Genomic DNA, 12934 nt, shown 5'->3' on the forward strand with positions numbered 1-12934 from the left:
GAGCAACAAGACAAGGAAAACCGGAACTAAATACACAGGAACAGAACAGAGGCGCAACAAGGCACACAATAAAGAGTACATGAAAAGTCATGTTTCTTAGAATAATGGAGTTATAAACATGGATAAATGAACATTCATTGTTAGCAATGGGTGGATATTCTGTGTGTGTATGTATATGCAAATACAAGTTTTGGTGCGTGAGTGATTTTAAATTAATTAGTCATCTCTGTTTTTGCATTTCCTCCTACTTAGTGCTGTAATGATATAAATCCAATGTGACAAATTAAGACCAAACAAAATTTTTTGTGCATGTTTTCTCTGAATGTTATTGTTCCATTCAGCTTGATTTCTGGCATTTCCAGGAAGATGGATGGGATGTGCAACTGCCACAAGGATTACAAATGACAAGCTAAAATGACACATGCATTAAGAGAAGCACAGCCACAGAAGAACACATAACAGCCTCTTCAGTTACCTAAGCCAAGTAGAGCACTTCAACACTAACAACCTGCCCGACCAATCTAAAGAATAGGGCACTCAATGACAATAACCTATTTAACCACCCTATTAAGAATCAAACATTTGTACTAACCTTAACTTTAACCCTAACTCCATTCATATCTCCAACAGAAAAACACAAACCTAAAAGTAGCAAGCAGAAAAAAAAGGAGTTTTAAGGCTGTAGTTCACTTTACTTGCCTTTTAAACACCTGTAAGAAAAATTACAAATTATATTTTTTAAAAATGGGTTTTATTTTAATTATGTAAATACATTCCTGTGAAAAACATACTGTTTTAGGACAAATAATGTACGTTTCTACAATAATATACATATATATGTATATTATATACACTGTAAAAAATTACCACGATTTTAACAGTAAAAGACTGTAAAAATGCTGCGGTGAAAAACTGTCAATTGGTTTACAGAAAGTTTCCGTACTATATACGGTGAATAACTGTAATAGATCTAACGGTACATTTAATGTAATTTTACAGTAAAATACCGTTAAATTCACAGTTTTTGGAAGTGAAAAATAACAATTCATTGTAAAATTTACAGTGAAAAAACGTAATTTGACATTCCCACAATTCCCTGCGTGACACTTCCCATTTGATATATTTTCGTTGAAATAACTCTGTTTCTTCATAGTTTTTCTCATTTTTTCTAATCAGTTATTTACATTAGGGTTTTATGTTATATCTAATGTTGGCAAATTAACGTTTATTGCATTTTTAAAATGTCATGCATGTTACCATGATGGTGTTTAGTGTGTGTGTGAATGATACTGTGTGCATCTTCTATATGTTATTGTTGTCCTTCTCAGCTTGTAGAAAATCTGCTTGTGATGAACTTTGATTCATCATGTGACTCTCATCACCACTGTGTTTGGTGACTGTCAGTGTATTATAAAGGTACAAAACAGATATTAGTACTTCATTAGGTTGGTAAATTAACATTATATCATTTAATGAAATACGTTATTTTACCGTAAATTTAACAGAAATTGTTTTTACATTGCTACTGTATTTTTTACAGTAAATTTCTGGCAACCACAGCTGCCAGTTTTTTACCGTAAATTTTACTGGGATTTTTTTTTACAGTGTAGTGCAGAGCCATAGACATTGAGGGGGACGATTAGAAAAGGCTAAATCATCATAATTAACGTTGTAAATAGTGAATATAGCCTGCGTGTCAACTGTTTTGCGATAGAAATGTTAAATGACCGACAGTAACATCCAGTGATGCAAACTACACGACTTTTTTCACATGCGCGCAGCGCGACGTGTCAAAATACATTATAATCAGTGATATTGATAAAATCCCGACAATAAACGGATTCCCCGTTCTATTTCTGACATATAGTCTAGTGCTTTGCAACGGTCGGTTTGTCACATTCAGCTTTTAACTGTTGCTGCGCAACAAAAATCGCGTCTGGTGTCGACACGGTGTATATTGTTCGCACGATTTACTATTTTGTTCCCTCGATTTATAAATCATCCGCATATAAATCATATGAAATAGTAATCGTGCGCACGATTTAGCAAATCGAGGGAACGAATTAGTAAATTATAGTAAATTTTTTCTTGCATGTACGTGCGGGGTCCATACATTTTGAATTTAATAAATGCATTTACGTGATTTATGTAGTTTCTGAGTGTCACGAGCCAAGAAACATTTTATGTTTTCGACATATTAGGCATAGGCTATAAATAAAAGTAGTGCATGTGTTCATACACTCTAAAAAATGTGTTAAAAACAACCCAAGTTTGGTTAAATATGGACATCCCAGCAGGTTGGGTTAAAGGGCACCTATTATGCCCTCTTTCACAAGATGTAATATAAGTCTCTGGGCTGGTCAAGTTTCAGCTTAAAATACACCACAAATTTGAGCAAAAACATGCCTTTTACTATATTACTATATATATATATATATCCAAAATTGGTTGAAAAAAATGGCTGGGTGAAAACAACCCAATCCCTGGGTTTGTCCATATTTAACCCAGCATTTTTAGAGTGAAATGCAAATTAATGCAAATATTATTTGCAAATAGTTAAAAATGATTATTTCCGAACTAGAATTAGACCTGTTCTGTTTCTTTATGCTTTTTAAAAAATTGGTCCCCCCAATGTTCAAGACATTGTTACGACCTTGCTGTAGTGTGCATATATATATATATATATATATATATATATATATATATATATATATATATATATATATATATATATATATATATATATATATATATATATATATATATATATATGTGTGTGTGTGTGTGTTTATATATAACCTTCATCATAGCTATAAATAGCTTATAATGCATCCTTATTTTTCAGCTCTGACCACTCAGTCGTCTCTTTCAGATATTTATATTGGTTATAGTTTAATTAGTACAAACCAAACCATTTTTCCAGGCCAATGGGAATGACAGCTCAAAATAAATCTAATTTGACAGACAAGCCTAATTTTGGCAACCAGAGTCCCATCTTACATTGCATGTCGTCTTATATAACGTTCCTTATCCTCTGACATTTATGATTCAAATTTCCAGAGCTACTTTTATCGCCTGTTGTAGACTCTTAGTCACAGGCCGGCTAATACTAATGACCGCTTTCTTCAGAAGTTCTCAAAATAAGGATCTAAGACTGGAATTACAAGAATGAATGATCTCACACCTTTTTGTTGTTTGATTTGGTGGAGTCATTTCAAGAATGTACTGCATCATAACCGCATCATCATCATTACTCGAGCTGTCTGTATATTTACCATATTTGTCTAAAAAGTGAGTGCTATGCATTCTTGAACATTTTACTTTTGTCTTGCTCTGCACCTGTGCTCCAATTTATCTGCATTTTCAGGGATGAAAACAAACGGCAGTCATAACTCACAGAAATATAATTGAGACAGTTTGAACATTCTTCAAAGTAATGGCCTATTATTCTGAATGGAAACAAAGACAATGGAAAACATGAGCATGAATTGATTGCAGTTCATGGTTAAAGTTATGGCCGGACCGAGAGCAACATTGAAATCGAGTGCAGTCAAGAATTTTATGGCTCTTCAACCTTTTATTATACTTTGAATGGCAAAAATAAAGATTTCCAGTGCCTGACCCTCCCAAAACCCAAATGATCCCTCTAGAGTTAGAATTCACACAGAAGCAACATAAATATCTTTACAAAATAATTCAATTTACAAAATGCACGGAGTTACATTATGTCACAGGTCCAATCAGCAGTCTTCAGGTCCAAATATGTGGTTCTCTTACTCTACCAGTCCGGGGCTTGTTTCAATGCATTTATTGATCTACAATTTACAGGAAACATGTCAAAGCAAACGTGTCGGTTCCAAGGCCAAAGCACACTATGTACATCTTCAAGCTAATATCTCTCATCAAAGTTTATTTTCTATGTACAGTGCAAACATTTACGTCATAGGTAACCACATTTTTTTTTCTTCAACACGTTGTTTTTAGTAGTATGCTGATGTCCTATACTAGACTGTGTAAATGGAAAACCTATGATGGTCAAGGAGAGTTGTTTTCTTGCCTTCAAACCGACCTCAGAGGGGCTAGAAGAGAAAAGATCGGTGATTAAATGAGCTATATTTGCAAGCACTGTTATTAAGCATCTTTTCATCTAACTTACCAATGGTATATGATTCAGAAGCTGGTCTACAGTGACGTCATCGTAGCTCTCCCGATACGTGGTTTCGCCACCGGCCGATTCCTCCTGCATGCTGGGTGGGTCTTCTTGACTAAAGAGGGGAAAAAACAGCACAAAACACGTTCAGTTCAGAGTATTTCAGTATCTTTAAGTGGTTTAGTGATGCTCATGAAGTGCTTTATACCTTCTCTTTCCTGTTAGAACAGAGTTAAGATATTTCTTCACCGCCATTTGCTTGCGAAAGCGACTGTAATTGTCTGTGAATATTGCGTCCGAATGACGCTTCATCGGCGCCTGGTCTTCCATCAAATCATCGCTAAAAGCGCACAAAGAAATACGTCATTCCTCCTAATATGCAGTTCATTTGACTACTTGAGATCACCAGCTAAACATTTACTTTTATTCATTTGGCAGACCGTTTTTATAGGATTCTATGGTATATAATCCAATGGCCATTTTGAGATTGATCAGAATCTGCATAAACAAACCATTATGCAAATATCGATTAGACTTACAGATTTACAGTAATATAGAAGAAATAGCAGAAGAAACTTTCTTTGTATCTAAAATCTGATTATACTGAACAATTACTAAAACATAATTCCTGTTACACCAAGTTCAATTGATTTCTGCCTCCCTATTAAAACCATTCCTTCTAAAACCAGATAATTGACAAATTGTTTTCGTTGGTTTCCAATGTTTAGATCTGGTCTGAGAAGGTTTTGGGCTCTTGGGTGACTAGCTTCAAATCACCTTAGGCTGGTTTCAGCAGGGCTTTGGATAATGTTAATGATCACCACTGCCAGATTGTGAAATGCATTGGCATAAAAAAAGGGTTCATGTACCTGACCCGCTTTCCGATCAATGACTCCAGGTACCGTCTGGCAGACAACTGTCCGAGAAGTTTACTATATCCGCTTGTGAAGAGCCCGTCTGCGTGTCTTGTATCTCTGCACAGACACAGAATTTAATAACTACAATAACCAACTTTACTCTATAAACCAGAGAATGACACAATCTAGTATTTAAAGCTCATCTGAGTTGTAATAAAACCAGCTTGTTTTCATTATGAAAGCTTTTTAGCAATGTCCATGTCTCCCTTACAAAATAGTTTCAATCAAAATTTGTAAATATATGTTAATGTAAATGTTCTAAAAGCTTCTTTAAGAACTCATATTAGGCTAATTTATTAAGATTCTACACAGGAATGAGTAGGCTAGAATAAGGAAACTTATTACCGTGGTAAATTTTGCGTATTTGTGAAACGTTTTTAAGCATTTGGATGTGGTTAAAATAACTTGCGACTAGAAAATTTAAATTTAGTTGCATATTTAAACTACACGCGTTGAACAGAAATTCTGTAAATGCTAAATTGCAATTTTCCCTACTTGTATGGTTCATACAGTTGTGTTTTCCTTAAATACCCAAACAAACAACAAAAATAACATTGTTTTTTCTTTGTTTCTCCGTGTTTTGTATCGTCTTTATTCTTTTTTCTTTTCTGAGGCGATTCAGTCACATGCGCGCGCACAGCTCTGATGGCGCGAACAGCGCGCGCTCATATTCTGATATATAAAATGCTTTAAAAATATTACAAAAAGAGTTAGGAATTTAGTTTAACTCGTGTGCTTTAATAGAATAAAGGTCTTACCTCATGGAGGCGTAGGGTAAACTTAAGGTCCGGGCATAAAAAACACTGGAGAGAGTTATGAAGAGCAAAAGCTGAGAGCCGTTCCTCACGAGCATTGCTTTACACCTGTGCATACATGAATGCATGAATAAACAATTAAATGTAAATGCATATTAAAACTAGAATGCGAAATAGTAAAGGCATTTGCAAAAACTACTAACTTAAAATGTGCATTCTCTTTGTCGCCGTTCACATTATAATTAAAAAAATCTTTATTCTATTTTATTAATTGTAAGTTTTTGCTTTGCCTAAAACAATTTAAAATTAGTTCGTACAGAACATACTACTTCAGAAAATATGTTTCAATGGATATTAATGAATGTAAATGTCGTGCAATTTCTGTAGGCTATATATGAGTATGTAAAATCAAATGAATGTAACATGCACATGAGTAAAAAGTGACTAATATTAAAATCAAAGGATCTTACATGTGCTATGGTGATGTGATCCGCGCGCTGATCGGGCTCCTGAAATACCTCCAGTCAAATCTCCCAAAGTGACCAGGTGCTTTTTAAAGTTCCTTTTCGCGGTCTCGTGTCTCTTTGAATAGTCTCACCCCTCGCCTCGTTTTATATGTCTGAATACTTTCCATCAGACAGGAAGACAATCAGATTTGATTTGTGTTAATACGTCACGAAGAAAGTCCCATTGGGACGGATGTGTTCGTCATTGGTCGGGAGGCACACTTCACACACACACACACACACACACACACACACTGGTGAAATCAAGTTTGTGATTCCTGGTGATTCATTCTTTGGATATTTGTTTGCATGGATGCATTTTTTGGTCAAAGTAGAGATGCAAGCGACATGAACCAATAATCATGAAACATGGAACAATAAACCCAGCAAATGACCTCTCAACTTACAAGATAATTCATGCACAGAATTCCTTTTGTCTTTTTCCCCCTCAAAACTTTCAAGAACTGATCTTAAAAAATATTAAAGGGAATGTTGTACAAAACTCTACACAATATTTCAGAACACATTTTAGGTTTAATATTGTCTGGATAAACAGTATTAGATAGATAGATAGATAGATAGATAGATAGATAGATAGATAGATAGATAGATAGATAGATAGATAGATAGATAGATAGATAGATAGATAGATAGATAGATAGACAGAACAATGGATAGAACGATAGAATGATAGATAGATGGATGGACAGAACAATGGATAGAATAAGTGATGGATAGAATGTTAGACAGAATGACAGAATTATATATAGATGGATGGATGATAGATGGATGATAGATAGAACAATGGATAGATAGAATGATAGAGCGATGGATAGATAGAACAATAGAATGTTAAGTAGATAGAGAGAAAGTTGGATAGACAGAATGATAGATAGATAGATAGATAGATAGATAGATAGATAGATAGATAGATAGATAGATAGATAGATAGAATGACAGAACAATAGACAGATAGATAGATAGATAGATAGATAGATAGATAGATAGATAGATAGATAGATAGATAGATAGAACAATAGAATGTTAGATAGAACGACAGACCGATAGATAGATAGATAGATAGATAGAATGACAGAACAATAGACAAAAAGTTGGATAGATAGATAGATAGATAGATAGAAAGATAGATAGATAGATAGATAGATAGATAGATAGATAGATAGATAGATAGATAGATAGAACAACAGAATGTTAGATAGATGGATGATAGAACAATGGATAGATAGAATGATAGAGCGATGGATAGATAGAGCGATAGAGCGATAGTGAAGGGATGTAATGCAGGATCTCTTCACCCTGACTCAATCCTCTGCTAACAGGATGATTCTCTGCATTAAGTTCATCAGCTGGAATAATGAGCGTCGCGGTCAGTCGTCGAGCCGCTGCTGACAGAAGCCAGACTCCTCCAAGCATCAACAGGAAATGTTTACAGCAGAAGTTGCTCGTCCTGAACTCTCGTTAGTTTGAAAAGTGGTCATTTCTTCTCAGTAAGATCATGTCTTTGGCCTCGCATTACGATTCTCCTCAGTGACAGTGACCGCTCGCCCTGTGACCCCAGCCGCGCTCTGATGAGTTGATCCGGATCCTTAAAGTGATTAATGAGGGAAGCAGACGCCAATAAATCAAGTTTACAAATACAATTTCAGTCTTTGTTCTATTAGCATCTCCACTGAATCTAAGCGTGAGATGTCCTTTCTCTGGATGAATTAGATCAGAAGTTTAAGAGTTGTTCAGATCCGTCACACTAAATATGAGCAATAGAAATAGAGTTAGTTGAATTAAGTTCAATTCTAATGTGACTTCCTGATCTTATTGTTTCCTGCCTGCTTCTTGATAAACTTAAAAATGACACAGACAAAACAAGAATAATGTCTTCAGATGAACTGAAATATGTTGATGTTGGGCTTATAAATTTAGAGTGGGTTCTGATCAACACATCCATATCTGCTCTATTCTTCTCTGTGTTCTGCAGAGACGGATCAGACGAACCCTGAAGAGCCTCCGAATGAATCCAGTAAACACACGCGTGTCTCTGACGGACATCAGCTTCAATAATGCCATCAGAGATCATTAGATCATCAGAGCTAAAGACGACATCACATGCTCCCGAGACACGGCCAATCACATTACAGCCCATCTACTCAATTATATTTCCTTTAATGATAAAAATATATCTATCCGTCTATCCGTTTGTCCATCCATCCATCCATCCATCCATCCATCCATCCATCCATCCATCCAACCGTCTATCTATCTATCTATCTATCTATCTATCTATCTATCTATCTATCTATCTATCTATCTATCTATCTATCTATCTATCAATTTGTCTATCTATCTATCTATCTATCTATCTATCTGTTTGTCTGTTTGTCTATCTGTCTATCCGTCCATCATCCATCCATCCATTTGTCTATCTTTCTATCTGTCCGTCCATCCATCCATCCATCCATCCATCCATCCATCCATCCATCCATCAATTTATCTATCTATCTATCTATCTATCTATCTATCTATCTATCTATCTATCTATCTATCTATCTATCTATCTATCTATCTATCTATCTATCCGTTTGTCCATCCATCCATCCATCCGTTTGTCTATCTTTCTATCTGTCCATCCATCCATCCATCCATCCATCTATCTATCTATCTATCTATCTATCTATCTATCTATCTATCTATCTATCTATCTATCTATCTATCTATCTATCTATCTATCTATCTATCTATCTATCTATCTATCCATTTGTCCATCCATCTGTCTATCTATCTATCTATCTATCTATCTATCTATCTATCTATCTATCTATCTATCTATCTATCTATCTATCTATCTATCTATCTATCTATCTATCTATCTATCTACAATGTCTATCCATCCATCCATCCATCCATCTATCTATCTATCTATCTATCTATCTATCTATCTATCTATCTATCTATCTATCTATCTATCTATCTATCTATCGATCGATCGATCGATCGATCGATCGATCGATCGATCTATCTATCTATCTATCTATCTATCTATCTATCTATCTATCTATCTATCCATCAATTTGTCTATCTATCTATCTATCTATCTATCAATTTGTCTATCCATCCATCCATCCATACATCTATCTATCTATCTATCTATCTATCTATCTATCTATCTATCTATCTATCTATCTATCAATTTGTCTATCTATCTATCTATCTATCTATCTATCTATCTATCTATCTATCTATCTATCTATCTATCTATCAATTTGTCTATCTATCTATCTATCTATCTATCTATCTATCTGTTTGTCTGTTTGTCTATCTGTCTATCCGTCCATCATCCATCCATCCGTTTGTCTATCTTTCTATCTGTCCGTCCATCCATCCATCCATCCATCCATCCATCCATCAATTTATCTATCTATCTATCTATCTATCTATCTATCTATCTATCTATCTATCTATCTATCTATCTATCTATCTATCTATCTATCTATCTATCTATCTATCTATATATTATACTGTCCATACATCCATCCATCCGTTTGTCTATCTTTCTATCTGTCCATCCATCCATCCATCCATCCATCCATCCATCCATCCATCCATCCATCCATCCATCATCTATCTATCTATCTATCTATCTATTTGTCCATCTATCTATCTATCTATCTATCTATCTATCTATCTATCTATCTATCTATCTATCTATCTATCTATCTATCTATCTATCCATTTGTCCATCCATCTGTCTATCTATCTATCTATCTATCTATCTATCTATCTATCTATCTATCTATCTATCTATCTATCTATCTATCTATCTATCTATCTATCTATCTATCTATCTATCCGTTTGTCCATCCATCCATCTGTCTATCTATCTGTCTATCTATCTATCTGTTTTTCCATCCATCCATCCATCCATCCATCCATCCATCCATTTGTCTATCTATCTATCTATCTATCTATCTATCTATCTATCTATCTATCTATCTATCTATCTATCTATCTATCTATCTATCTATCTATCTATCCATTTGTCCATCCATCCATCCGTCTATCTATCTATCTATCTATCTATCTATCTATCTATCTATCTATCTATCTATCTATCTATCTATCTATCTATCCATTTGTCCATCCATCCATCCATCCATCCATCCATCCATCCATCCATCCATCCATCCATCCATTTGTCTATCTATCTATCTATCTATCTATCTATCTATCTATCTATCTATCTATCTATCTATCTATCTATCTATCTATCTATCTATCTATCCATTTGTCCATCCATCCATCCGTCTATCTATCTATCTATCTATCTATCTATCTATCTATCTATCTATCTATCTATCTATCCATCTATCTATCTATCTATCTATCTATCTATCTATCTATCTATCTATCTATCTATCTATCTATCTATCTATCTATCTATCTATCTATCTATCTATCCATTTGTCCATCCATCCATCCGTCTATCTATCTATCTATCTATCTATCTATCTATCTATCTATCTATCTATCGATCTATCTATCTATCTATCTATTTGTCCATCCATCCATCCATCCATCCATCCATCCATCCATCCATCCATCCATCCATCCATTTGTCTATCTATCTATCTATCTATCTATCTATCTATCTATCTATCTATCTATCTATCTATCTATCTATCTATCTGTCTGTTTGTCTGTCTATCCATCCATCCATCCATCCATCCATCCGTATATTTGTCCATCTAGAACTAAAAACAGATTGTACACAAACACACTCAATGCTAAATGTTTATTGCCATAGAATATTTCAGTCTCTGTGTTGTTCTGTGACTAATAGTTTCATCTTTGCACACACGGACTGTTTCCCGTACGTCATCTCACACACGAGCATCATGCAGTTTCTTACCCGTTTATTTCATGCGCTCTTGACTCGGGCATGGATGTGACAGCTCTCACTCATTGGTGAAATATTTTCTTCACACAACTCTATCGTATTGTGTAGTTCTTCATTCGATATTGCCAATTTACCTAAAGTAACTAAAGTTTTGCTGTGCATGCAGTGGAAATACTTGGGTTTAGTAATACACAGAAACAATTTGTAAGACTGAGAATCAGTCCTGAGGTGACGCTTGCCATATGTGTGACAGGGAGGAGTTTTATTGAAAAATAATCGAGTGAGATGACAACACTGGAGACACATTCATCCAGTCGCACACTATCTAGCGCACATTAAGAATCTCTGTGAGTCTATAGAGGAAACATGCAACCTTTATTCTGCCTCTATTGAGTTCATATTGATTTCAACACATCCATCTCTGTTGTGTCGGAGTTTATGGGAAATAAAATGCATGAAATTCACTACCACCTCAGAACTTCCACATAGTGGTTTCACTCCAGAATCTATTTCTCTATTGATAGCATAACAAATATACATATCAAAATATGAATACCTTTATGCAGCATGCATAAAATACAGTCCGATGCTTGCATCAAATGCCAAGAAAATTTTCTAAAATTGATTTTCCAAGCATGCATATCTTATATCTAATTGAGACTCAGGCTCTTCTGTGCCATGAGAACTCAAATTTATATTATAATTATAATAATATATAACTTATATTATGACCTGCAGCCCTTGAGAGCTAATAGAAAAGTGTTATTAATTAAAGATTATACAACTGATATGCAATTATTTTGTTCACTCCTAAGAAATCACCAATATTCAGAGAATATATATGGGTGGTTTTCAAAATCACAGCAATAAAAATATGTATTTACTCTTTTATAAACATTATTACATACAAAATCTTTTGTTATTATCATTTGAATGAAGCTGTAAAGCAGATTTGTGGAGTTTAACATGTACATTTAATTTAATTCATTTAACAAATGCGCTTTTGTCCAAATAAGCTTACAAATGAAGAATACAATAACAATGATTAATCGTAACATGAGAAGTGTAATCAGAGTGAGTGCAATCAAATGAAATCAATATCTGTGCTGTCCTCTGTTTACACATTAATGTCTTTATACAGGCACTCACACAAACATTGTAAACTTCAAAATGTCTTAAAAGTTAAATAAATAAATATTTGAAAGATTTAAACTATTAAATCTGCACAAATATATTAGTGCAACATTTATCATGTCAAATAAGGAATTTTAAATGCAACAAAATACATCTTCAGGGATGTTTACTTTAAGTTAAATTAAGATATTTAACTTTTACTGTACTTATATGCATTAATGCATTAAATACAAATTTATCTTGAGATTAACCACAAAATTAATTAAATTGATGTACTGGCACCCAAGTATCAGTTAACCCTTTCATGCATGAATTATATATATATTTTTTACACATATTTTTCAAGGAGATTTTCAGATGTCCGCTTGAGTGGTCAGCATGTATTTGTGGTTTAAACTGCAAACATACTGTATTACACATAATGCAATAATAACACATCAATATTGTGTGTAAAAATATATAAAATCATGTGCAAACTATAAAATATATGAATGCAAAATATTGCAAATGCAAGTGAACTTCATACGTTATAAGTTGAACTTCAGGTATCTTTGATGGAATCA

The 12934-nt window shown here is 34.1% G+C and overlaps 1 protein-coding gene across 1 annotated transcript; it reads right to left on the reverse strand.

The window, feature by feature from the left end:
• Positions 1 to 3547: 3547 nt before the first annotated feature.
• Positions 3548 to 6420, reverse strand: vip (vasoactive intestinal peptide). Its single transcript, XM_067385059.1, has 6 exons — positions 6293 to 6420; positions 5826 to 5930; positions 5020 to 5124; positions 4359 to 4490; positions 4157 to 4265; positions 3548 to 4079 (listed from the first exon to the last, which is right to left on the reverse strand). Coding segments are annotated over exons 1-6 (462 nt in total). The 5' UTR covers positions 6295 to 6420; the 3' UTR covers positions 3548 to 4070.
• Positions 6421 to 12934: the final 6514 nt, after the last annotated feature.

Source organism: Chanodichthys erythropterus, chromosome 5 (assembly GCF_024489055.1).
Source record: "Chanodichthys erythropterus isolate Z2021 chromosome 5, ASM2448905v1, whole genome shotgun sequence".
Classification (NCBI taxonomy): Eukaryota; Metazoa; Chordata; class Actinopteri; order Cypriniformes; family Xenocyprididae; genus Chanodichthys; species Chanodichthys erythropterus.

Bases quoted from the DNA above. Each gene is read 5' to 3' on its own strand.
- vip (XM_067385059.1), bottom strand. The intron at 5,125-5,825 runs GTAAGACCTTTA...GTGTCTGTGCAG, and splicing joins TTACCCTACGCCTCCATGAG to AGATACAAGACACGCAGACG. The intron at 4,491-5,019 runs GTACATGAACCC...GTGCGCTTTTAG, and splicing joins TTGATCGGAAAGCGGGTCAG to CGATGATTTGATGGAAGACC.